Here is a 25,658-nt window from a genome sequence, read left to right on the forward strand (position 1 = left end):
GTGCCAAGTCACTTGGCTAATGATTTGGGGAAAAAAATTAGATTAAATCCTAACCTTGCATTCTATACAAAGAAAACTCCGGATGGATTAAACTAAAGTAAGATGTTTTAAAAAGAAGAAATAAAGAAATTAGGGCCGGGTGCGGTGACTCACACCTGTAATCCCAGCACTTTGGGAGTCCAAGGCGGGCGGATCATGAGGTCAGGAGATCGAGACCAGCCTGGCTAACATGGTGAAACCCCATCTGTACTAAAAATACAAGAAATTAGCCGGGTGTGGTGGTGGGCACCTGTAGTCCCTGGTACTAGGGAGGCTGAGGCAGGAGAATGGCGTGAACCCAGGAGGCGGAGGTTGCAGTGAGCTGAGGTTGTGCCACTGCACTCCAACCTGGTGACAGAGCGAGACTCTGTCAAAAGAAAGAAAGAGAGAGAGGCAGGGAGGGAGGGTAGAAAACCATTAAAAAGAGAACTGTTTTTCAGGTTTGTCAAAGGAAGATTTTTTTTTCAGCATCATAACCTCATAATATTGACAATCCTCATTACAAGAAAAGTCCGTGTTTCTATTAGGCTCCAATCCTAGACCTCACACTAATTCCTAGGTCATATTCTTGGGGCAAATCGCTTATATTTCATGGGCTTTAGTGTGTTTGTCACTTTGAGGTAGTGGATCCAGTCATCTCTAAGATCTCTTCTAGTTCTGACCATCCGTAATTCTGATCGAAGTCTGTTTCCTTTGGTTTCCTTCCTTCCCCATTTGTGACCACTGGCACGTGACATGTGGGACAGAAAAGCAGACCAGGTGAAACTGTTTTCTGTACTGATTGTGGAAATAAAATTCACAGAGGGTATTGTTTTTTCAATTTATGCATTCAACAGAGCATTTGTTGAGTGCTTTCTATGTATGCAACAAAATATGCAACCTGTCATCACTTTTACTTGTTACTACTTTTAATACTCAGAGCGTATTAAAGACATTGTTACTCCCAATTTTCCAGTCATATAATTAACATATGGCTCTTTCAGAATTTGAAGATATATTTTCTTTTGACAATCTGATTCAGAATCTAGAAAAATTATTCGAAGAGAAATTGTGAAAAAGGACAAACTCTTACACACAGACATATACATATAATATTAAAATGATCGAATGAATATTCCTTAAAAATTCGCTTCATTACTAAATGAGTTAATTTTTTTTAATGGACTGTATCTGAGATTAATCCCTTCATTGACTTCGGCAAAAATACCTGAACTGTAAGCGCTCCTAGCCTCCTTTCAGGTTTGCTTAGGCATCTCTTCCACAGACTTTACTGATACAGCATAGAAATTATGGCAAAGCCCAGTGGAGTCATTGAAGTAAAAGTCTCAGTACTGCTCAGGAAGGGATGCCAAATTAAATAAAAAGAGCCCCAGCAGTTCTGCAGCTGCGTGCCAACCCAACTGCTGGGATGAGGTAAATGAGGACCAAACTTTATTTCACTTATGACCCCAGCCAGTATTTAAACGAAAATGCCTAGAGAGTGGCACACTGCTCTGTAATAAGGAATAAAAAGAAATAGCAAAAATTATTATAATAAATGATAAATTCATTCCCAAAGTCTTTCTTAGATCTTAAGTGAAACGACTACCATTTAAACTCATTTCTTCTCATGTGGTATCAACTATACACATTTTTTCTTATGAAATGTAATAGTCATGTAAGTGAAATGGACAGTACTTTGTTCTCTAGTAATTACTTTTCCAGATTACAATTTCTGTTGGAATACCACAAAAAAATGTTATTAAATATAGTGAGAAAAAATAGCAACAAGGAATCATTACATTTTTGTCAACCTAAATTCCTCAGAAAATTCTGGGTCCAGTGTGTCTCAAGCTCCTTTGAAGAAAAGTTTTATGTAAAATCGAATTATCACTTGTCTTTTATTAATAGCTTTACAGAATGGGCTCCTATTAACAAATTATAGCAATATCATTGTTAGCTATGTGTCAATCCTTGGATCATTTTTTTCCCTAAAATGTATCCCAAAGAATGCTGGTTCTTTGGAATGTTAATAGGTATTCCACGCAAAAAGAGCATTGTGGTCCCATATAATTGGGAAATATGAGGTTAAAGAGAGTCAGACTGGTTTTTATGCCATTAAGCCACCTGGAGTCACTAACACGCTGATGTGCCTTATGAATCTTTTTTTTTTTTTTTTTAATTATACTTTAAGTTCTAGGGTACATGTGCATAACGTGCAGGTTTGTTACATATGTATACTTGTGCCATGTTGGTGTGCTGCACCCATCAATTCGTCAGCACCCATCAACTCGTCATTTACATCAGGTATAACTCCCAATGCAATCCCTCCCGCATCTCCCCTCCCCATGATAGGCCCCAGTGTGTGATGTTCCCCTTCCCGAGTCCAAGTGATTCTTTAAGAAGAGGAAATGCAGTTAGCAATGTTTCCCAAACTTCCTCAGAGTCCCTTTCTGCAGAATAGCTCACAGAACTATATTCTGAGGAACACACTTTGGGAAATTTTGCTTAAGTGCTGGGTTTCATAACAATTTTAATGGAAAAATTTCTAGACTACATTATATACTTTGCTTCGTTAGTCACATTTTACCATAAGTTAACTGTTTTTTGTGGGGGATTGGGACATCATAATAACTCTACTTTATGTAATGCGCTGTATGGGGTCTGTGAGGCATGCAGATACCCTCACTTCAGATAGCTGCTGTGTGTTCAAAATAGGATTTCTGCTGCAGTTTCCTCCACAGTCATTTCTATTCACCATGTTCTTTAAGTCTGTGTTCACAATCCCCCTTGTCACTTCTGCTGCTGACTACCCTTTTATCAGCCTGAAACCCCTTCCAGCTCTGCAAATTGTGATCCTATGTGTGTCTTGTCTGTCTGTCTGTCTGTCTTTCTTTCTTTCTTTCTTTCTTTCTTTCTTTCTTTCTTTCTTTCTCTCTCTTTCTTTTTCTTTCTTTTCTTTTCTCTTTCTTTCTTTCTTTCTTTCTTTCTTTCTTTCTTTCTTTCTTTCTTTCTTTCTTTCTTTCTTTCCTTCCTTCCTTCCTTCCTTCCTTCCTTCCTTCCTTCTCTCTTTCTCTTTCTCTCTCTCTTTCTTTCTCTCTCTCTCTCTCTCTCTTTCTCTCTCTCTCTCTGTCTTTCTCCCTCCCTCCCTCCCTCCCTCCCTTCCTTCCTCTCTCTCCCTCTCTTCTCTTTCTTTTTTCTGTGTTCTCTCTTTTTCCTTAGGCCCTGCCTGTCCTGAGCTTTGGCAGTAGGGTACCTTGGCTTTTATCAGAAGCCAAATGACAACACTGTTTTCTCCAGGTTATTGAATCAACCAATCCCAGCTTTGTTTCCACTCACACTTGGAAACTTTTCATTTAGTTCCCTTTCCATATTCATATCTGTACTATATAATATACTCTGTATAATTTCAGTCTTTTGAAATTGATTGAAACTTATTTTATGGCCTAGGATATCATTTATGTTGGTGAATGTTACATGTGCATTTGAAAAGAATGTATATCCTACAGTTGTTGGTTTGTAGTGTTCTATAAATGTTAGGTCCAGGTAGCTGATGATGATTTTCAGCACATCTATATACCTACTGATTTTTTAAAAATTAATTGTTCTACCAATTACTGAGAAGAGGCTTTTAAAATCATCACCTCTAATTGAAGATTTGTCTATTTTTTCCTTTAGTTTTGATGATTTTTGTTTTACATATTTTGTGTTAATATTATGAGACATTCACATTTATTATTGTATTTTCTTGGTTATAAGAAACTTACATCTGTTTAAGACTCTTTCATCTGTTTCATCTGTTTAAGAAAAATCTCTTTTCCTCTTTCATAATTCTCTTTGTCTTAAAGTCTACTTTGATATTAATATAATTACTTCATATCTCTTTTGCTTACTGTTTGCATGGTGTATCAGTCTTTTTTGTTGTTACTTTCAACCTGTGTCTTTAAAATTAAAATGCATTTTTTAGAGTAGCATTTATCATGTCCTGTTTTTTAAGTTCAGCCTGATAATCTCTGCTTTTTAGAATGTTTAGTTCATTTCCATTTAATGAAATTTAGACATGGTTTGATTTAGAACAACTGACACAGGACTTTCCTTGTCTACTTTGCTGACTGGGGACCTCCACAACTGGTGACATCCTCCCTGGGCCTTGCTCAGCCCTGGGCCCTGACGCTGGAGGTGCCCTGTCCACTCAGCCTGCCTAGGTTACTTATGTATAGCCCTTTGCCTGCGTTAGGTGGTTCCTGAGCTCTTGTCCCACATCTAAGAAGAATGAGGTTATGGTAACAATTTGAAGGTTGAAGAGGACAGAAAAACATTTTATTGAGCAACAGAACAGCTCTCAGTGGACAGGGAATGTGGGGGGTGGTTCCCCACCCTCGCAGTTGGTTTCTCTTCCAATCTGGCTGGGTCTAGGGCTTTTTATGGACTCAGAATGGGGAGTGTGTGCCGATTGGTTTGTGAGTATGCAAAAAAGGTTAAAGGGAAAACACCACTCAAAGGTAGGCATGACAATGTAAAAACACAATTAGAAAAGGCTAGGTATATGTAAAATAGGTGAAGGGTGGGGATCAATCAGTGGAAAGCACACCAAATGGGAAGAAAGGTTCTCGATCTGGTCCAAGGATTTACCTGAGACTTGTAGCTAGGCTTTAAATTGTCTCAGCCTGAAGGTCGGGTTTCACTGGGGACCCACCCCATCTGCCTAAGCATTTATCTGTCTCCTGCGGCTATCACAACCATCTTTCTATTTGTTTTCTATTTATCCCATCCATATTTTGTTCCTTATTCTTTGATTTCTGACTGACTTAGAGTTACATATCTTTAAATAATTTTTAATATTCCATTTTAAATCTTTTATGACTTTTAAACTATACCTCTTTACATTATTTTTAGTGGTTGCTCTAGGAATTACAATATTCATCCTTAACTTACTAGAGTTTCTTTGGAGTTAATATTGCACCAGTTCACATAAGATGTAAGGAATTTGCAACTATTGACCTCCCAATTTTTGTGCTATCATTGTCATCTACTTTACATATATTATAAAATGCACACTGTATAATAATTTTTGTTTTAAATAGCCAATTGTCTTTGAGAGAAATCAAGAGAAGAAAAAGATATAATCTTTTATATTTGCCATATATATCTGAGTTGTCATCTGAAGTCATTTTCTGTCAGCTTGAAGAATGTTTTTTAAGCATTTCTCTCTTTTTTTTTTTTTTTTTCTTTTTTGAGATGGAGTCTTGCTCTGTTACCCAGGCTGGAGTGCAATGGCATGATCTCAGCTCACTGCAACTTCCACTTCCCGGGCTTAAGTGATTCTCCTGTCTCAGCCTCTCAAGCAGCTGGGATTACATGCACCCACCACCAGGCCCAGCTAATTTTTGTAATTTTAGTAATTTAGTAATTTTAGATGGAGTTTCACCATGGTGGCCAAGCTGGTCTTGAACTCCTCACCTTGTCATTCGCCCACCCCAACCTCCCAAAGTGCTGGAATCACAGGCGTGAGCCACCACGCCCAACCGCAAGCATTTCTTAAAAGAAAGCTAATGCCTGCTGGTAACACTTGCTTGTCTTTTGTCCAAAAAAAAAAAGTCTTTAGACTGGTCGAGCACGGTGGCTCACACTTATAATCCCAGCACTTTGGGAGGCCAAGGTGGGCGATCACTTGAGGTCCAGAGTTTGAGACCAACCTGGCCAACATGATGAAACCCCGCCTCTACTGAAAATATAAAAATTAGCCAAGTGTGGTGGCACATGCCTGTAATCTCAGCTACTCAGGAGGCTGAGACAGGAGAATTGCATGAACCCAGGAAGCAGAGGTTGCAGTGAGCAAAGATAGCTCCATTGCACTCCATCTTGGGCAACAACGGCGAGACTCTGTCTAAAAAAAAAAAGTCAAAAAAAGTATTTAGATTACCTTTATTTTGAAAGATTTTTTCACTGGGTGTAGAATTTGGGGTGGCCATGTTTTTTGTTTTTTCCCTATTCAGTGCTTTAAAGTTCCATTGTTTCTGATGAGAAGTCAACCATTATTCAAATAATTGATCCCTATGTGTATAATGGATCTTTTTTTCTTTTCTGACTGCTTTCAAGATTTTCTTGCCTTTGGCTTCCAGGGATTTGATTATCATATGCTTGAATGTAGTTTTCTTTGTGTTTATTCTTCTTGGGGTTCATTGTATGAGTTTCTAGGATCTCTAAGCTTATGGTTTTTTTTTTTTAACAAATTAGGGAACATTCTGGCCATTGTTTCTTTAAATATTTTTCTCTATAATTCTCTCCCTCCTCTTCTTCTGGGGCTTCAATTACATGCAGATTATACCACATGATATTGTCCTACAGGTCACTGAAGAACCATTATGTAAAATTTTTTTTCTTGTTATTCAAATTAGGTAATTGCTGTTGATTGCTCTTCAAGTTCCCTACCCTTTTTTCTGCCCACTCTAATTTGCTGTCAAACCTATTTGATTAATTTTTTATTTCAAATATTTTACTTTCAGTTTTAGAATTTCCATTTAGTCCTCTTTTATATACATTTAATTTCTCTGCCAAGATTTTCCATGTGTTCATTTAGTATTATTACAATTTTTTAAGGTCCTTAAAATATGTATAACTGCAGCTCTAGAGTCTTTTATCTGCTCATTCTAATATCAGAGTCATCTTAGGATCTGTTTTTATTGCCTATTTTTTTTTTTGACTATGGACTACCTTTTCCTATTTCTTTGTATATACAAAAATTTGTGTTGTTATGAACATTATAAATGTTATGTTGTAGAGACTTGGAATTGTTATCTTGCTTTCTAAAGTGCTGATATTTATTCAAGTAGGCAGTTAATTTGGCTAGATTCAAACTCCAGACTCTATCCTTGCTGTGGTTGGTAGCAGCTGAAATCTCTGCTCAGTTTTTACAAATCTTTAACGGTTCCATCCTGGCTGGGCTCCTTAAAAACCTCTTTCAGATACCTGGAGCTCAGAGGTCAGCCAAGGATTTATATGTCATTTATTTGCAATTTTTGGAGTCTCTTCTCCTTCTTGCAATTTCTTCATTTCTATTATTTCCCCCTATTTTCAGCTTTTATGACAGCACTAAACTCCATCCTCTGACTTTCAAGCCAGTAAGACTGTGTTTTTCTTCTTGAGTTATAGCCACTCTGCCTCTCATAGTCTGAGAAGTACTTCCAGGCCAGAAATTACACACACATAAATCTCAACTGTTGCAGTTCCCTTCTTTCAAGATCAGCCACTCCCTAGTTTCTGCCTGCTTTCATTCTCAGTGCCTTCAAATAGTTAAGAGTTTTGTGGAGGCTTTTGTTGTTGTTGTTTGTTTATTTTTTACATTTTGTCCAGAGTGTGTTATTATTGTCTTCAGGTGAGAGTCTTTTATAAGCTGCTTCACCATTACCATAAAGGTGATACTTGCTATTGTATTACCCTTATCAAAATAGAAGATATTCGCTACTAATATGTCCATTTTAATTGTGCCTTCCCAGAAAGTTTTAAGTGATTATTTTTTAAAACATTCTTTGCTCTTTTTCTTATTCACTTGAGATAATAAGACAGAATTAGATGAGCTTTGAATTGCATAATGCCTTCAGGATAGTGTACAAATAATTACAATATATGTTATAAATGTAACAAGATAAGTAAAAAGAAAAACTATAGAAAATCAGAGGAAGAAGAGATCAGAAGTGATTTCCTACAGGAGATTACATTTAAGCTAGTTGTTAAAGGGTGACAAGAATTTAATAGCAGAGTCTAGAGGCGAAGAATATTCTGGAAGGAACATTATAAGAAATGCAAAAAAGTGATAGTGAGGCTCAAGTCTTACTGATTATATGTATAATTTATGACTTAAAATCAATACTTAAAAGTTCATGGCATGAACATACTGCTGTACTCAACAACATGGTGAATCTCACAACCAGTTTTGAAAGAAAAAAGTCAGATACAAAAGAATACCTACTGTAATAATCTATTTATATAAAGTTTGAAAACAGAAAAACAATAGGTGGCAATAGAATTCAGAATGCTGGCTGCCTTTGAGTTGTGGTAGTGACTGGGAGGGAGCAAAAGAGGGGCTTCTGGTGCCTGTAATGCTCTACTCCTTGCTGTGGATACTAGTTACCCGCAGTGGTCACTTGGTTACAATTCATCACTTTTGCCTTTTAAAAAATGAATATTGTGGCTGGGCATGGTGGCTCACACTGGTAATCCCAGCACTTTCAAAGGCTGAGGTGGGAGGATCACCTGAGCCCAGGAGTTTAAGACTAGCCTGGACACCATGGTGAAACCTCATCTCTACACAAAATACAAAAATTACCCAGGCCTGGTGGTGTGCACCTGTAGTTCCAGCTACTCAAGAGGCTGAGGTAGGAGGATTGCTTGAGCCCAGGAGGTCAAGGCTGCAGTGAGCTGTGATTACACCACTGCACTCCAGCATGGGCAAGAGAGCAAGACCTTGTTTCAACAAAAAAAAAAAAAAAAAAAAGAAAGAAAAAGAAAAAGAAAAAAATGTTGTACTTCAATAAAATGTTTACATGGAAAAAAACCCATTCACACATTCCTGGTGTGAAAAATAATTTATGGAATGCATCTCCATATATTAATTCATTAATTCCTCACAATAGCCTTATGGAAGAGCAGTGATGGTGAATTTTATGTAAAATAGGATTCTATAAATTCAAAATATCATGATATAAAATAATAAATTCTTGCTTTATTTTTATTTTTATTTTTAGAAACTGGGTCTCTCTGTCACTTAGGCTGGAATGTAGTGGCATAATTATAGCTCACTGCAGCCTTAAACTCCTGGGCTCAAGCAATCCTCTCACCTCACTCAGCCTGCCAAGTAGCTGAGATTGCAGGTGCATGCCCAGATAATTTTTTTTATTTTTTGTAGAGACTAGATCTCACTATGTTGCTTAGTCTGGTCTCGAACTCCTGGCCTTAGGCAATCCTCCCACATCACCCTCCCAAAGCACTGGGATTGCAGGCATGAGCTGCTGCACCCAGTCAAATTCTGACCTTATACATAAAGGTTGAAATAATTCAAATTTGAGTGAATTTTATACATATATATACACACACACACACACATATACACATATATAGTGAATTATATGTGTGTATGTGTCCTGTATTATTTAGTATATGAGTTCTGAAAATATAGAAAATAATAATAGATTAAATACAACCATAGTTAACAGTTTGAGCATGGCAGTTTGTGGCTCATCTGGCAGTTCTACAATGTCAGGTCCATACACACTTTCCATCTGACTGCTCTGACCTCCTGGACAGGCATCTTGTGATCTCAAGTGGCTACTCACCTCCCACCATCATGTCTTTATTTCAGTCAGCAGAGTCAGTAGGTTCCTATACCACTGGCCAGAACCTTGTCTGAAAGCCACAGAAAGCTGCAAGGCAGTCTGGGAGATATAATTTCTGGCTGAGTAGTACATTGGATGTCAGCCAGCAGTCTTTGCCGTACCTGCCATTCTTTGCCTGTCTTGAATTATGTGAGTTCAGAATTATGAAATGCTTCCAGAAACAGATCCTTTACATAAAAATTACTTGCACTGTAGATAAGAGGATTCCTGTTTTACAGAAGATAAAACAGACTCAGAGAAGTTAAATAACATACACTCTGCACTTTGCTAATTAGGTGACAGAGCTAGGAATCCAATCCAGTGCTCCAAGCCCAAGATTCTTGCCTTTACTATAGATGCCTCCCCAGGGAATTTTCTTCTGTCTCCAAGAATGCTGTTAAACCTGACCAAGAGGAATTGAGACTCCTACTGTAGCTAAGTTAAGTGGCACCAAGAAAGACCTGAGAAAGCTGGCAGAGTGGTAGGACATAAGGGTAGAGCTGGTGACCTAAGCTGTGCAGCTTGGTGAAAGCACCAGAAACTAAGAAAGTACAGTAAAAAACAAAAAACAAACAAACAAAAAGCCCCACTGGGCCATGAAGCAGTGACTTGCATTTTTCATTTTGCCTCTGAAATGGATAAACTGTATGCTTTGACTATTTCTCCTTTCTGTTTCTTAGTTTTCCTCTTCCATAATATGGGGAGGGGGTTGGGGCAGGGTTGCCGAATATGATCATCCAGGTTGAGCACAAATTCACTAAGCAGAAGATGTGGGAGCGAAGTAGAGAGGTACAGCATAGCTCGAATCCTAACCTTTCCCGACCCTCCAGGTACTACCAGCAAATTGTAAAAATACTGAGATTCTCAAAAATACTACAAAATCTGGAGAGAAGACAATCAAGCAGACATCCTTATTTTTTCTGTCTTCTGACTACAGAGACTTTTAAGAAACGTGAAATTGGAAAGTATATAATGTGTCTGACACTTTCTGAGAAAAGTAAAGTCTTCAGGACTCTATGAAAATATTCCAGAGTGCTTGGGGGTTGAAGGTAGGGAGGGATGGCCTTATCTTCAACTAAGTAAGCAAGCCCTGATAGAGGATGTTTATCAAGATCTCAAGAGAGGCAAGAGAGCCTAAAAACTTTAACAAGGACTGCATACCTCAACAGAGGCTTCCCCCCTCCAAGCCCTCAGGTAACAGAAAGGTAGAAAAACCCCAGAATGCCCAGTTCTCACATGTTGCTGGGAGAGATCACACACTGGTACCAAATAATGGGGGAGGAGATTCTACATCACAGCAAGTAGAATGTCTGGACAGAGCTACCCAAGTACGCACAAGGAAAAAAGAAATGATATAGTCACTATACGGATTTCCTGTGGTCTTTGCATTTTCTCCAAGTCAGTATTTCACCCACAGCTAATGAAAGCAAGGGAGGGGAAATGGAAGGGAGAATTATGGGCTGCAAAAGACAAAGTCTAATGTAGAAACAACATAAATGAAGGAACAGAAGGAATTTTCTCACAATTTCTTCACATTATGCTACAACCTAATAAGAACATAAATTAATTAAGACGAGCTCAAACATGAGATGATAAAATAGCAGAATAAAAAAAGGGAGATTGCAGATATAAGGAAACAAATTGAATACCAGAATACTTTATGGAACTCATAAATAAACTATAAATACAATGAACATAACAAACATTGCTGAATATTAAAATACTGACATAGAGAAAAGACTGTAAGTACAGTAAATGTAGAAGAAAAAGACAAAGGAGGTTAATTAGAAGCTAATAGATATACCTATTGGTTTGGTACAAACTATAACAAAGAAATCCAAAAATATAATGACTTAAATAAATTAGTTTATTTCTCACTCTCAAAACAGTCCACGAGTGAGAAGTCCAAGGCTGGCAGGACGGCTCTGCTCCACACAGTCGTTCAAGACATGCTTTCATCTTGATCTCCATCAGCTCCTCATTACAGTAGTTACAGGACATTCTAATCCCAAAGGTGGAAGCTGGCTCCTCTCCATACCTACATTTCAGCCCACAGGAAGGATGATGATAGTACTGCCAAGCACTCTGTGGACATGACCCAGGGGTTACACAGATCATTTCTGCTTACACCTTATTGACCGGAATTTGGTCATTTGTCCACATTTAGCTACAGGGGATGCTGGGAAATGTATTCCGTAAGTAGACAGCCATGTACTCAGCTGAAACTCAGGATGTACTATTCTACAAATATTTTTTAGGTAAATATTTGGATTTCAAAGAGAAAGAATGCTTCAGACATTCAAATGAAAAGAAAGTAAATCACCTACCAGGGGTGGAAAAGCAGATGGCTGTCAGACTTCACAATAATTCTCATTGTGGAAGAAAATGGTGCAATGTCTACAAAATTTGGTGAAAAGAAAGAATGACCCCAGATGTAAATCAAGTATAAGTTGCATTAATTCTAGTAAAGTACACATGAACACTTGTTGGGAAAAACTGCTTGGTAACCAAAGCTAGCCAATTAAGAGATCAATCAAAGAGCTCAAGCAGAGAATCCATGACAAATGAACTATTTGTGAGCACTGGACCCATTTACATGTAGAACTGATACTAAGCAATCTTAGAATTATGGTAGCAAAACAGAATGGGAACATTATAAATCTGGGTGGTATAAAAATAATGATACAATCAAGATTGGGGAGGTGAGGGAGTGGAGATCAGGGCATCAAGAGAGTTCTGATTTTCTCACCATTTGAAGCTAAGATATAGTATCCAAAATGAAATCATGTGGTAAATAGATCTAAACGTTTTTCAGAATCAACTTTATTTAACTCTAGAGCAGGGGTACACAAACTACTGCTTGAGGGCCATCTATTTTTGTAAATAAAGTTTTTGTCCATTTTGGCTGTTACAACAAAAATACGATAAACTGAGTGGTTTATAAACAACAGAAATTTATTTCTCACAGTTTTGGAAGCTGAGAAGTCCAAAATCAAGCTGCTGGCAAATTTGGTGTCTGGTGAGGACCTGTTTCCTGGTTCATAGATGGCACCTTGTCTCTGTGTCCTCACATGATGGAGGGGACATGGCAGCTCTCTGGGGTCTCTTTTTATAACCCCATTCATGACGATTCCATCCTCATGATCTAACCACCTTCCAAAGGCCCCATCTCTTAAAAGTATCACATTGGTGATTAAGTTTCAATGTGTGAATTTAGGGGGGACACTAACATTCAGACCACAGCATACAGCTTCACCCATTTATTTACACATTGCCTGCCTGCTGCTTTTAACTACAAAACAACAGATCTGAACAGAGCCTTCATGCCTAAAATATTTGTTATTTGGCCCTTTAAGGAAAAATTTGCCAGACCTTGAAGAGGCATCATTTTTAATTCAGAGAAATCTTGTGGTAAAGAAATATTTATTTGAAGTTTAATAATGTGTTAGATTTAATGCAGCCTTTTTTCCTCATGCAAAATTAATAACATAAGTCCTATTTTTTATACAAGGATGTATTAATCATTCTAAAGATGTCAGGGATGGTGGATCACTTGATGATATTTGCCTTGATTTCGTAAACTTTTGTCTTTTGTATTTCTACACTGCTTGAAATCTTTATAATGGGCATACATCATTTTTACCGGAATAATAAAATAGAGTGGTTTTCCTATTTGAAAACACTGGAAGCAAATATGCCATAATATTAACAGTAGTTAATTCTGGCTGATGGGAATATGATTGCTGTTTTCTTCTTTAAGCTTTTCTGTATTTTTTACATTTTCAAAAATTTTCGGCTGGGCGCATTGGTTCATACCTGTAATCCCAACACTTTGGGAGGCCAAGGCAGGAGGATGGCTTGAGCTCAGGAGTTCAAGACCAACCTGGGCAACATAGTAAAACCCTGTCTCTACAAAAAAAACACAAAAAATTAACCAGGTGTGTCGGTGCACACTTGTGGTCCCAGCTAGCTGGGAAGCCGAGGTGGGAGGATCACCTGAGCTCAGGAGGTGAAGGCTGCAATAAGCTTTGATCATGCCACTGAACTCCAGCCTGGGTAGCAGAGTAAGACCCTGTCTCAAAAAAGATTTTTTAAGCTTTTGTAGAAGATTTAACATCAAGTGATAAAGTTCCGAATTCCAGTTGAGGAAATAATAATGAAAAACTAGCTAGAAGGGACATTGTTCTATTTATAATATGATTTATATTATATCATTATACAAACTACAAAGTATGATTGCAGAATAAAATATAATAAAAAGCATGATGAAAAGAAGTAGCCACAGCAGATGATATTTGAATCCTTTCAGGCGATCAGCACATTCATAAAGCTGGTTTCTTTAATTTGCATCAGTTTCAGTCTACCTTTCTAGTCTTATTCCCCCATCCTACCCTCCTCATACCCATACCCTATACTCCAGTCACATAGAGCTCCTCCTCATCAGTGAAATCTTTATGCATAAAACATGCTATTTTGCACCATTGCTACCACTTTTTCTACCTATAACTGCATCCTCTTCTCCACCTGATATAATTTAGTTATTTCTTTAAGATGCAATTTAAATATCACTTACTGCAGTACATCTTAACTTTGGCTGTGCATCAGAATCACCTGGGGAGCTTTCTAGAAACACTGAGGCCCAGGCCTCAGCCCACCTATTCTGAGTTAATTGCCCAGGGTTGGGGCCCAGGCAACAGTATTTTTAAAAGCTCCCTGAGTGATTCTAACATACAGCCAGGGCTGAGAGTCGCTGCAAAGCCTTCTGCAATACAAGCAGGCAGAGTTAATTACTCCCTCTTCTATACTCCTATAGCCCTTAGCTTTTCCATTGCTCATGAAATTTAATGCTCATCGTGTTAAAGTTAGTGTTATATAGTAAGTGCTCAGTAAATGCTGAAGGTCGTTTCATTCCTTCACCCTCTAACCAAGCATACGCAGAAGTGGTTATGCTTACCATGGAACAGGACAGCACAGTGGGCAGATGTTTCCTATCTGACGCTATCTGAGGGATTTATTTCTGTCAACGAAAACACTACCTTCCATTCCCCAACACATACCCACACACACATACACACACGTGCACACACACACACTACACACACAGTCACCTCACTGCCTTTTCAGCATAGTTCTTCCGTCTGGTTTTTACATTGTTTAGACTGAAGCAATTGAAAGAATTAAAGCAGTGTTATGAATGTGCTGATTGCCTGACAGAGTCTGAACATCACCTGCCTACTCTCCTCTCCTTTGTGTCATCCTTTATGTTGTGTTTTATGTTGGATCCTGCTGCTTTAGCTTGCTAGAGCAGGTTGTCAGGTGTTCTTTGTCAAAGGCTTTCAGAAAATCCAGATAAATTATGCTCTGTGTCCTGAAACTGCCAAGCCTATGTTTTACATCATCACAGTGCTTGACAGGTTTATTTAAGTTGAATCTTTCTCTCCTCCTCCGATTTACCTTTGTCTCACTGACCCCTATATCAGTCAGACAAGTGGAGACCCTGCCACTTTTGATATTGAATATCCTCAGCTATGTACATGCCTTCTAGAGCACAGTGCATTGGGTATCTCAGCCTCTCTGATTAGGAGGAGATTCTGGAAGCTACTCATGTCTGGAGATGAGGTGGGGAGAGGAGAGCTGAGTGTGAGGGCAAGAAACCAAGGTGGATCAGGAAGACCAAAGTCTCATAATAAACAAATCTTATGAGTCCCACACTCTCATTAAGGTGAGGCTGGTAGCACCTCCCTTTCCCCTTCTGACTCACCTGGGGAGACACAGATTGCACTAACAGTCTATTCTTTCCTATTCAAAATACTATTTATATTTATTTACCAAACATCATCAAAGTGTTTGATATTCATGGTGTTACCACATCCTGGCAGTGGGGGCCCTAACCCTTTATCCAGACATTTCTCAGCTAATAGATACTTATTTTGTAAAGTGATTTTCTCCCCCGGTCTCAATGAAGCTTTCCCTTTGTTTTTCCTTAAAGTCACTATGACCTTAATGGCAATAAGGTATTGTGCCACCGAGTCCAATGGCAAATTTTACTAATGTAAAATCAGATTAATTTCAGAATTGAATAATCTGTGCGTATCTAGTATACTGTATGGCCTGAAACAAATCTAATCTTTATGTCTTAAGTTCTTTATTAGTTAAATAGCAAACTGTTACCTAGTTCCCTTGGAAGTTATGCAAATTAATTAATGTTTGGAAAATGACTTGAAAATTCAGTCTATAAATACCAAACAGTTGCATCTTCCCTGCTGAGAGAACCCAAGTAATTCATAAACTCCTATAATAAAGGTAAAAATAGTGTAGTTGGACTATACAATCAAATGTGATTTATATGCAATATATGTAATCTTTAAAATCTAGAAACCATTTAATAGAAACAATTCATATTTTGTAACTGTAATAAAAACATTTTATGACTTTAGGAAAAGTAATTATCTTCTATAACTAATCCAGATATTGTGTCTTTGTAACCATCTCTGAGATCTGCAAAAAGATCTACTCAGGATTAATATTGATTGATATGTTTATCTTTTAATTCCTCCAGGTTTTTTTTTTTAACATTAACACTCTAACATTTATTTCCTGGGAAATTTTTTGGTACAAAACTTTGCTGTATTCAAAACCTCCTCTGTCAAGATTTAGCATTTTTATATTGTAGTCATTAAAATTGAACAAAATCTTAATAGTTCATTTATTAACTACTATGTTGACTTTATATAGTGGAAACCACAACATGTTAATTGGATTTAATTAACTATTTTAAATTACACAAACTCCTGACAGTAGTAGACAATAGCACCGAGTATTCATGAGCAATAAAATTGGAGCTGATATTGCTACTTTATTAAAACTTAATGCAACTATTCATAACTTTATTGTTTACAAGAAGAAAACTGTGTTCACTGTGAAGGCAGAAATGTTTGCTGAAACAAATTTTTGATTATCTAGGTAAATGTTCCAAAGTTAATCAAAGGGTCTACCGTATCCAACCTCACGGTTCTGCCATCTTCTCATCGCACAGATCCCTATTTCACTCCTGTACCAGTCTTACAAGCAGATGCCCGCAAAGGTTAGTGATTCGATAGCCATTTTATGCGTTTAGGAACTTAAGAGAAAGAGCATTGAGGTAGGATCGGAGGCCTGAATTTGGATTCTGGCTCACCTACTGATTCTCCTGGGTGACCTCGGACAAGTCAGGTCCTCACTCTGGTCTGAGTTTCCTGCTCTGTAAATCAAAAAGTTGGACAAGACAATCACTAGAGTCCCTTCCACCTTTAAAATTCATCATTCTATGGATTTAATATTGATTATATTAAATATAGATGGTGTTATTACCTAGTAAAATGATCATTGTGTTTATGTGATAGCATTAGAATTTACTAAGTTTCTGAGCAGATCATTTCTGATATATTATTATTCTGGCAGCATTTAAAAAATTTATTTCAGTATCCCATTATAAGGAAATATGAAGCCAGAATTAATGTAATTAGTGTTTAAACTATGCATGTTTTAGTCTAAACTCTAGTCTTGTGAAACCAGTGGATTTTGTTTTTAAGCAAAGGATTTCATCTTTATCTCAGTATCTCTAGCACCTAGAACCATATCCAGCATTTTGTAGATACTAAGTGTAGGTTGAGTGAATAAGAAAATGAAAGAATAAGCAAACAAGTGACCAAATACTGAATGTCCTAAGTGTAACCATCTCTGGTATTTAATTTAATTGACCAAAGTGTTAAAGAATGCCTAAGTGGATCCCTTTCCTATCTCAAATATAACTTAGTAAGATGGTCTTTAATTACTTCTTATCTCACTTTCTGCCCATTGGTCTGGAATATTTAGGACCCAAAGCTGGTTCCCAAAGGTTATTCTGCCACCTGGAAATCCAAAGTTCTCCAGCTTCTAGCTACTGCATCCTCTGTCTGCTGGTGGTAGATAACCTGAGATTATTATAAGTCTCTGGATTTGTTAAGCTCGCAACTTTAATAGTTATAAACCATTGTTCAGCAATCTTTGTGACATATGCTTTCTAGTTAGCTTATGTAATATTTACTTCCTGGGAATACTAAATAACACCAGCAGAGTGTTCCCATTTCTTGCTTTAATACCATCTTATATTCTTCCTGAACCAAATTAGGATGAATGAAATAGTGAATGAATGAATGAATCGATATATCCTTCTGTCTGTCTGTCTGTCTATCTATCTCTCTACTATGCTTTAGCAATAGAGACAATAAAAAATTGCCACAAAATAAAGGTAAATCTAGAATTTTGGCAACTTCATCCAGAAAAAAAATCACATTTTCATTTCTAAATTATCTTCATGAGAACACATGGCCTACCATAATATTAGGGATTAATAAATTAATCGACATATATTTATTGAGTACTTGCAATATGTCTGGTATTGTGCAAGATACTATGAATGTCAGGAAGCCACAAGTCACAGAAATATAAATACAGTGTCTATATTTTTTTAGGTGTTTCTAATGCCCTTAAATGTTGTTTAAGCCTCACCCCAGACCTACACAGGTCCGGAATGAGGTGAAAGACTAATCACATGCCGAAGAGAGAATCATTTTGAAAAATGAACTTTAAACTTTCCTACTTTTTCTTGAATACCTGGCTAAATCCAAAAAAGAAAGCTTCACCCCACCCCTCCAAATGGTTAAGAATACAAGTTTTACATTACATAGGCCGAATTTCAGCTTGGCTCTGTGACCTGAGGCAAATTGCTCTCTGTCTTAGAATAAACTCTGAACTCTATGAACAAGGCGTACTTGATCTGGCCCTCACCTACATCTCCATTTCTCATCCCACTCAGCTGTCTTTATACTTAGCCACCTAAGCCTTCTCTCTAATCTTTATCAGGCCAAGCACATTTGCAGATCAGGCCTTCACAAGTGCCTTTTCCTCTGCCAGTAAGGGTCACTTCCTCAAGCACCTGTCCTTTTCCTTCAGAGATTATCACAGTTTATCATAATATATTTATTTTAAGTCTATTTAATATCTTCTTCACCACTAGAGGCTCCATGAGGCCTTTCTGGTTCGCCACTGCATCCCCAGCCCACAGAATAGTTCTTGACACATAATAGGCACTTTATTAGTTAAATGAATGACAGAATGAATGAACTTCTAATTCTTAATCTATTCAACAGGAAAGTAAGAGTGGATTTAATAAAACCTGGTGTTTTATTAAACATGGATGAGGATTTAATAAAACAATGGTGTTAAAGGATAACTTTCAAAAACAGCTAAAATCACGACTGTCATACAAACATAAAATGAACACAGGTCAAAGATTTTTATTTAATTCATCAGTTAACAACTGACTCAAAGAGAATCCAAAGAATGGACACATTTGTAGATCAGGAATATTGAAATAAATTTGCAAATAAATGCAAAATTGGATTTCCCATAAGGAGAATTCATCTTTACCAGACAGAATTTGTTTTCATGTCTATAGATAAGAATTATTTGCATTATGATCAGTTATTTACAAAGTAACCTCAATATCTACAGTGTCGTAAGTAGCGCAATCAAAGGCTAGGCTCAGATATTCACTGGAGATTTCAGGGCTCTATTAAAAGGGTATCCAGTGATCCCATTTGCTTATTCTAAAACTTAAAAAAAATATAGTCTTCTCCCCTTTTGACCAAAACAATCTCAAAAACCAAAAATTCGCAGAATAAGGCTGGTCTCAGTAGGTTTGGCCTGATAATTTACATAGGTGGAGCAAAAATGTTCATTACCATATAAACTAGCTTAAATTTGCTTTGTTGGAAGTTTTTGTAGGGAATCTCAGCCTGAATAAAATCCCCTATTATTTGCTATCCAAAGGCTAGGAAATCAAGCCCAAGAAACTCTGTTCATCAGATTTCAACTGCAGGACCTATAAATTTGGGTAAATTTCTCTCTTCTAGAAGTCCTCCAAATATCTTAAATATCTTCTTGGGGCTATAGCATGTAACCTTCCTTACCACTTAAAAGGCTGAAAGTCATGTAAGCCATATACCAGGCTAGTTTTTCTGGGAGGACTTTGTAAGCACTGGCTCTATCACGCATCAACCTTGATTCTTTAAAAGTGACTCGTCGGCCGGGCACAGTGGTTCCGCCTGTAATCCCAGCACTTTGGGAGGCCAAGGCGAGCAGATCACCTGACGTCAGGAGTTCGAAAGCAGCCTGGCCAACATGGCAAAACCTCATCTCTACTAAAAATACAAAAATTAGCCAGGTGTGATGGTGGGCACCTGTAATTCCAGCTACTCGGGAGGCTGAAGCACGAGAATTGCTTGAACCCAGGAGGCAGAGGTGCAGTGAGCCATCATCATGACACTGCACTCCAGTCTGGGCAACAGAGAGAGACTCCGTCTCAAAAAAAAAAAAAAAGTGACTTGTTATACCTGATTAAATAAACATTCTCAAATGTAAAATTCTAGGCAAGGTATTGGCTCAATAGTGATTTTTCTAATTATATCTTAGTACAAAGAGAACAGCATCGAAACTATGTAAATTACTATATTGCCATGAAAAGTAGAGACTCAATGAGAGTTTCTGAATTTGGGAGGTCCAGGGAGCACAAAGTATTACAAGTTTCATTTCTTTATTTTTGATAATTTTATGAATATTCAATTTATGTAAGCACTTATTTATCTCTACAACCCATCAGAACAGAATTCCTTTAAGAGCCTTTATGATCTAATTTATTAAGCCATCTGGAGACAGGAAAACATTCTACACTCACAATGTGAGATAAGGAACTTTCTGAATTACAGATACAAAGACATATGGATAGAGGGTATATCCTCAATTCTACCATTTCAGCCACAGATAAATAGAGAATAAACACAGTGGCCAGACGCAGTGGCTCATGCCTCTAATCCCAGCATTTTGGGAGGCTACCAACGTAGACAGATTGCTGGAGTCCAGGAGTTCGAGACCAGCCTGGGCAACATGGTAAAACCCCAACCCCAACAAAAAATACAAAAGTGAGCTGGGCATGGTGGTGAACCTGTAGTCTCAGCTACTCAGAAGGCTGAGGCGAGAGGATGGCTTGAGCCCTAGAGGCAGAGGTTGCAGTGAACTGAGATCATGCCCGTGTACTCTAGCCTGGGCTACAGAGTGTCTTAAAAAAAAAAAAAAAGAAAGAAAAGAAAGAAAAAGAGAAAAAAAGAAAGAAAATAAAAACACAAAAAGCTTACCAGTCCAGATATCAAAGAGTTGTTCTCCTTCCTTGTGAACAAGAAATTCCTAATTTGAGCTCAAAATAGACAGATGGACAAAAACTAACAAACTATGCTCTCTATAAGACATTAGATCATTTCCAGAGATCACCAAATTCCCAATCATGGCAGCTGCCAACAGGGAATAACTTGCCATTCATAAATGAATGAAAAAGAAAAACAAATTAATAGAGAGTAAAATTAAAATTAGAAAAACAAGAAACTTTAAATTAACCTGTGGGGGCCAAGAAAAATCATGCCTGGGCTTGGCTTCCTGTGAGATACATCATTTCTGATGATTTCAGGTGACCCTTTTGCTCATCTCAGTGGGAACTCCAAAACTGTTAAAGGATGATTTTTTCAAAAGTAAAGTTATGACTCTTATATAAATATAAAATGAACACATGTCAAAGACTTTATTAACTTATTAATTGAGGGAACTAGCAAGATGTTACAGTAAATTCAAAGGACAATACAAATAAACACATTTATAAATTGAGAGTATTTAAATAAATTTGCAAATGGATGCAAAACTGCCTTTTCAGGGACTTGTCCTTCCACATGTAAGAATTTAAATTTGCATGTGTAGAAACAAGAATTAGTGACATTCTTATCAGATTTCTACAAATGAACCTTAATCTTCATGGAATTATAAAATGGACAGTTAAAAACAAAGATGCAGCCTAGCACAGTGGCTCACACCCATAATCCCAAAACCTTGCTAGCCCAAGGCAGGAAGATTGGTTGAAGCCAGGAGTTCAAGACTAGCCTGGACAATATAGCGAGACCTAGTCTCTACATTAAAAAAAAAAAAAAAAAAAAAAAAAAAAGCCAGATGTGATGGTGCTATTCCAATAGTTTCAGCTACTTGGAAGGATAAGGCAGGAGGATCACTTTAGCCCAGGCATTCAAGGGTGCAGTGAGCTATGATGGTGCCACTGCACTCCAACCTGATCAACAGAATGAGACCTTGTCTCTAAAAAAGCAAAACAAAACAAAGACGCACAGAGTCCTGTAGGACTATAGGTCAGATAATCTTCAGAGGTTCCAGCATTTCAGTGAAAAGATACTCAGTAATCTCTTCTACTTATTCCAAAGTCTTAATTTTTTCCTTCCAATAGTAGATGGACACACATATGTGTTTGTCTGAAATTAAGATGATTGCTTCAACCAGCACTAAAGCATGGGTTGAAATCGTGCTTATAGTCTTCAGAATTCTCAGAGAATGAAACTGACTCTTGAAATGAAAATATACTGAATTATAAGGAGACCTGTTTTTCACATCTGCAAAACAGGCAGAGTTCTTGGAAATGAAATTTGATATTTATAGGTGGAAAGTATTTGTGAGAACAAAGAATTAGTCTTAACAAGATTTTTAAAGTAGTTCAATCTAGTGTTATAAAAATTAAAACCCGAAGTACTAATTTCAAAAAGGTCCTAAAGTGTTATACTCTGGATCAGTAGTTTTTAAGTGTTAAGAGTACAAAAGATTAACCTGGAGTGCTTATTTAACGTATATGTTACTGGGCCCCAATTCTAGTGGTTCTCAAACTTCAGTGCACATGAATATCTCCTGGAGCCTTCAATAATGCAGATTACCAGGCCCTGTCCTCAGAAGTTTGGACAGGTCTGAGTTGGGGCCCAGGAATCTTTGCTTTTAATAAGAAATTCTTCCCCTAAATGAGTCTGCAGTAAGTAAATTGAAGATTTCTCTTTGGAATCATTGTTTTACAAGTAAACGTTTTTCAGATCTCCATCCCTTCAGTGATCATTCTACTGAATTCCTATAACACTAGACTAACATTCTTAATAGTAGTATAGTGTAGAGGTCATAAGGTAAATGGAAATAATATTGGTCCCTCTTAGAAGGGACCAAGTTGTGTGCCAAATTCTTCAACTTAGGCCAACTTGAATACACAGTTTGTATTCTAGGATTTTGTTGAGACCCAGAGTTCCTTACTTACTTTCTATTATGTAAAAGAACAAGAAGAAACTGAAGCCCTACCACAAATTTATTGCAAGTCGTCCCCAAGTTTCTAGGTTTCTGGTTTCAAAACAGTAGATCCATCTTAACAAAAGTTTTCCCTCTAACAGCAGGCTTTGGTCAATCATTCATTGATTTATTCATTTGTTTATTCATTTAATGATGTCTCTTATCCTTTAAAAGATTTGGCACCAGCCATGGTAACACAGTATGAATGCTAGGAATTGTGAATTCGTTACATTAATACTAACCATTTTGCCCAGTTGTATCAAAATAACCTATCTGAGCATTAATTTCTTCTGGTGATATGAGAAATGTCTGAAAATAACTCCTTATTTTATAAAGCATGACTGATTATACAACAGGGGCATGGTTTCAAGTACACAGATTTCCTTCTTTTGGAACAAAGGATCTCCTTAGTTATTAAGAATGTGTGCCTGATTTCTCTGAATTTTAAAAAGAGCAATAGTATTACCAATAATTGAAAATACCATAAGTATAAAGAAGTTTTAGTTTGCCTTGAAATTTTATTTCCACCTTAAAATGAAATTACTTTAGTGCAATTTTATTTCATATTACTGCCATTGGAAATGACATTTTTCCTTGGGTTAGAATATTACATTTAAATGAATGTGTATTGTAGCTATTTTTTCATGCAAAGGATTAAGGCACTAGATGTACCCTCACAAATAAGATGATGAATGGAGTAAATTACACTTGTGAAATTTATAGAGCTCTGACTTTGTGGAATTGCTTGGAATTAAACTCACATTCTATTAATGTTTCTTTTTAGGGATTTTAAGTATGATAGAACGAGGGCTGATTCCACCAACAGCAAGGATTACCTTTCAGAATCCACCCATTATACCCAGAGCAGCTCCCCTGCACAGTTTTGGTGAAGCACGTAAGATTCCAACTGCAGGTAAGACACTCTCGCGTGTCTGTTCAGTTGGGGACACACAGATATTATCTCTGCCCCAAATCTAGCCTTCTAGTAGCCAACTTTTGTCCTCAATAATAGGACAAGATGAAAGTTGTAATCATCCTGAGTTTCACTTTAGTAAACAAATCAATTGGGCCGGGTACAGGCTAACACCTGTAATCCCAGCACTTTGGGAGGCCGAGGCAGGTGAATCATCTGAAGTCAGGAGTTTGAGACCAGCCTGGACAACATGATGAAACCCTGTCTCTACTACAAATACAAAATTAGTGGACATGGTGGCTCATGCCTGCAATCCCAGCTCCTTGGGAGGCTGAGGCAGGAGAATCACTTAAACCCGGGAGGCAGAGGTTGCAGTGAGTGAAGATCACGCCACTGCACTCCAGCCTGGGCAACAAAGGCGAAACTCCGTCTCAAATAAATAAATAAATAAATAAATAAATATTAACTTTAGCCATCTTTGTAAATTACATATTGAGGGCCTGTGTTCTCTCTGTGTGTTAGAAGGTTTGTATTTTCAAAGGGCTTACAGTTTGGCTGGGGAAACAAGATAGATATAATAAAGATAAATAACGACATAAAGTGACATGGAACAAAAACCAAATGGACGTTAAAGTCTAGTGCCATGGGAGTTCAGAGTAATAATTGCTGAGGGCTGAGATAATGGAAGAAGATTTCAAAGAAAATACTGGATGAAATAGGGTGCTAGAGAGAAGCACCGACCTGGGAATCTAGTAACTCGTTGCAGAATCTTGGGCAAACCATTTACTTTCTCTGGGCTGCAGTTTTCCCAGTCATATAATGATAGGTTTTGGCTGAATTAATTCATATTTAATTATTTGTTATATAAATAATTTTTTCCTAATATTTAAAAATAAATATTTGTGGAGTTACTGTTTTATCCAAAGTAGCGTCTAGGTGCTGGAGATCCAGCAGAAAATGTCAGACAATGGTTCTGTTCTCATGGTGTTTATATTCCAGATGGAGACAGGTAATAAGCAGATAAGTAAATGAGAATTTAAGCTAGTGATAAATGCTAGAAATAAAACAATATGGGTTACAGAATGATAAGGAGGGGGCTACTTTGCTTGTGAGGGAAGGGTCAAGGAATGTCTCTCAGAAGAGATAGGAGGCTTGAGCTGAGATTCAAATGATGAAGAAAAGCCGGTCATGTAGAGATCTAGAGAAGAGAATTTTAGATATATGACAGCACAGGGACAAAGGCCCTGAGGACTAACAGGGAATGAGCAAGAAGGCCAAACCATGAGCAAGGGAGAAAAAGGGAAGAGATGAAGGTGGAGAAGTAGAGAGGGATTATGTGCTGTAGGCTAGAGCCAAGACTGAGTTGTCCTCAATATTTACTCTTCCCTACCTCCATAGTAATAGAGTTGTGGGTCGGCACATGTCATTTTAACTGAAGACATTTCCCGGGCTTACTTGCTGCTGGGTGTGTCATGTGAGGAGGCTGTGGATAATGAAGCTGTTAAGCAGAAGTAGAGTGAAAAAGTTCTGGACTGTGCTCTTTAGAGAAAAGAAGCATAGCCCCTCTTTTGCCTTTCCTTCTTCTGGCTAGCTGGGATGCAGATGTGATGATGAAACTTGGGCACGCATTTTGGAGCCAGAGATGGAACTCCATGTTGAGTCTTGCAGAACTGCCCTGCCAACCCAGGACTGCCTTCCTTTGAACTGTGTATGAGAGATAAAGAACTCTTAATTTATTTAAACAACTCAGTGTATCTTTAAGATCTTTCTTTTTAAATACCTTAGACTATACCAGAATCAGCATGGCAGCCTTCCAAACCACAGTGAAGAGTTACATTTAATTCTGCTAACAGATAGAACCCACTGAAGGATTTAAACAGAGTATGGGATGATCTGATGTATGTTTTAATAACTGCTTTGCAGATAACAAATCATAGTGGGAGCTTGGAGAGTAGTTAAATGACTATTGCTGTAAACCAGGTGAGAAATAATGGTGGATATGAGGAGGATGGTATCAATGGAGATGAAGAGAAGTGAACAAATTCAGGTTATATTTTGGTGGAAGCATGAAGACTGACTATTGGATAGGAGTGAGGGAAAGAGAGGCATCAAGCATAAATATATATGAA

The 25,658-nt window shown here is 37.5% G+C and overlaps 1 protein-coding gene across 1 annotated transcript in view; it reads left to right on the plus strand.

Moving 5' to 3' along the window:
• IQCH (IQ motif containing H) overlaps positions 1-25,658 on the plus strand; it is a 259,181-nt gene that overhangs the window by 67,162 nt on the left and 166,361 nt on the right. Inside the window, exons 5-6 of the mRNA XM_073012272.1 lie at positions 16,353-16,473; positions 23,401-23,529. Coding sequence (XP_072868373.1) covers positions 16,353-16,473; positions 23,401-23,529 — 250 coding nt within the window. The remainder of the gene's footprint in view (positions 1-16,352; positions 16,474-23,400; positions 23,530-25,658) is intronic.

The sequence above is a fragment of the Chlorocebus sabaeus genome, chromosome 26 (genome assembly GCF_047675955.1).
Source record: "Chlorocebus sabaeus isolate Y175 chromosome 26, mChlSab1.0.hap1, whole genome shotgun sequence".
Classification (NCBI taxonomy): Eukaryota; Metazoa; Chordata; class Mammalia; order Primates; family Cercopithecidae; genus Chlorocebus; species Chlorocebus sabaeus.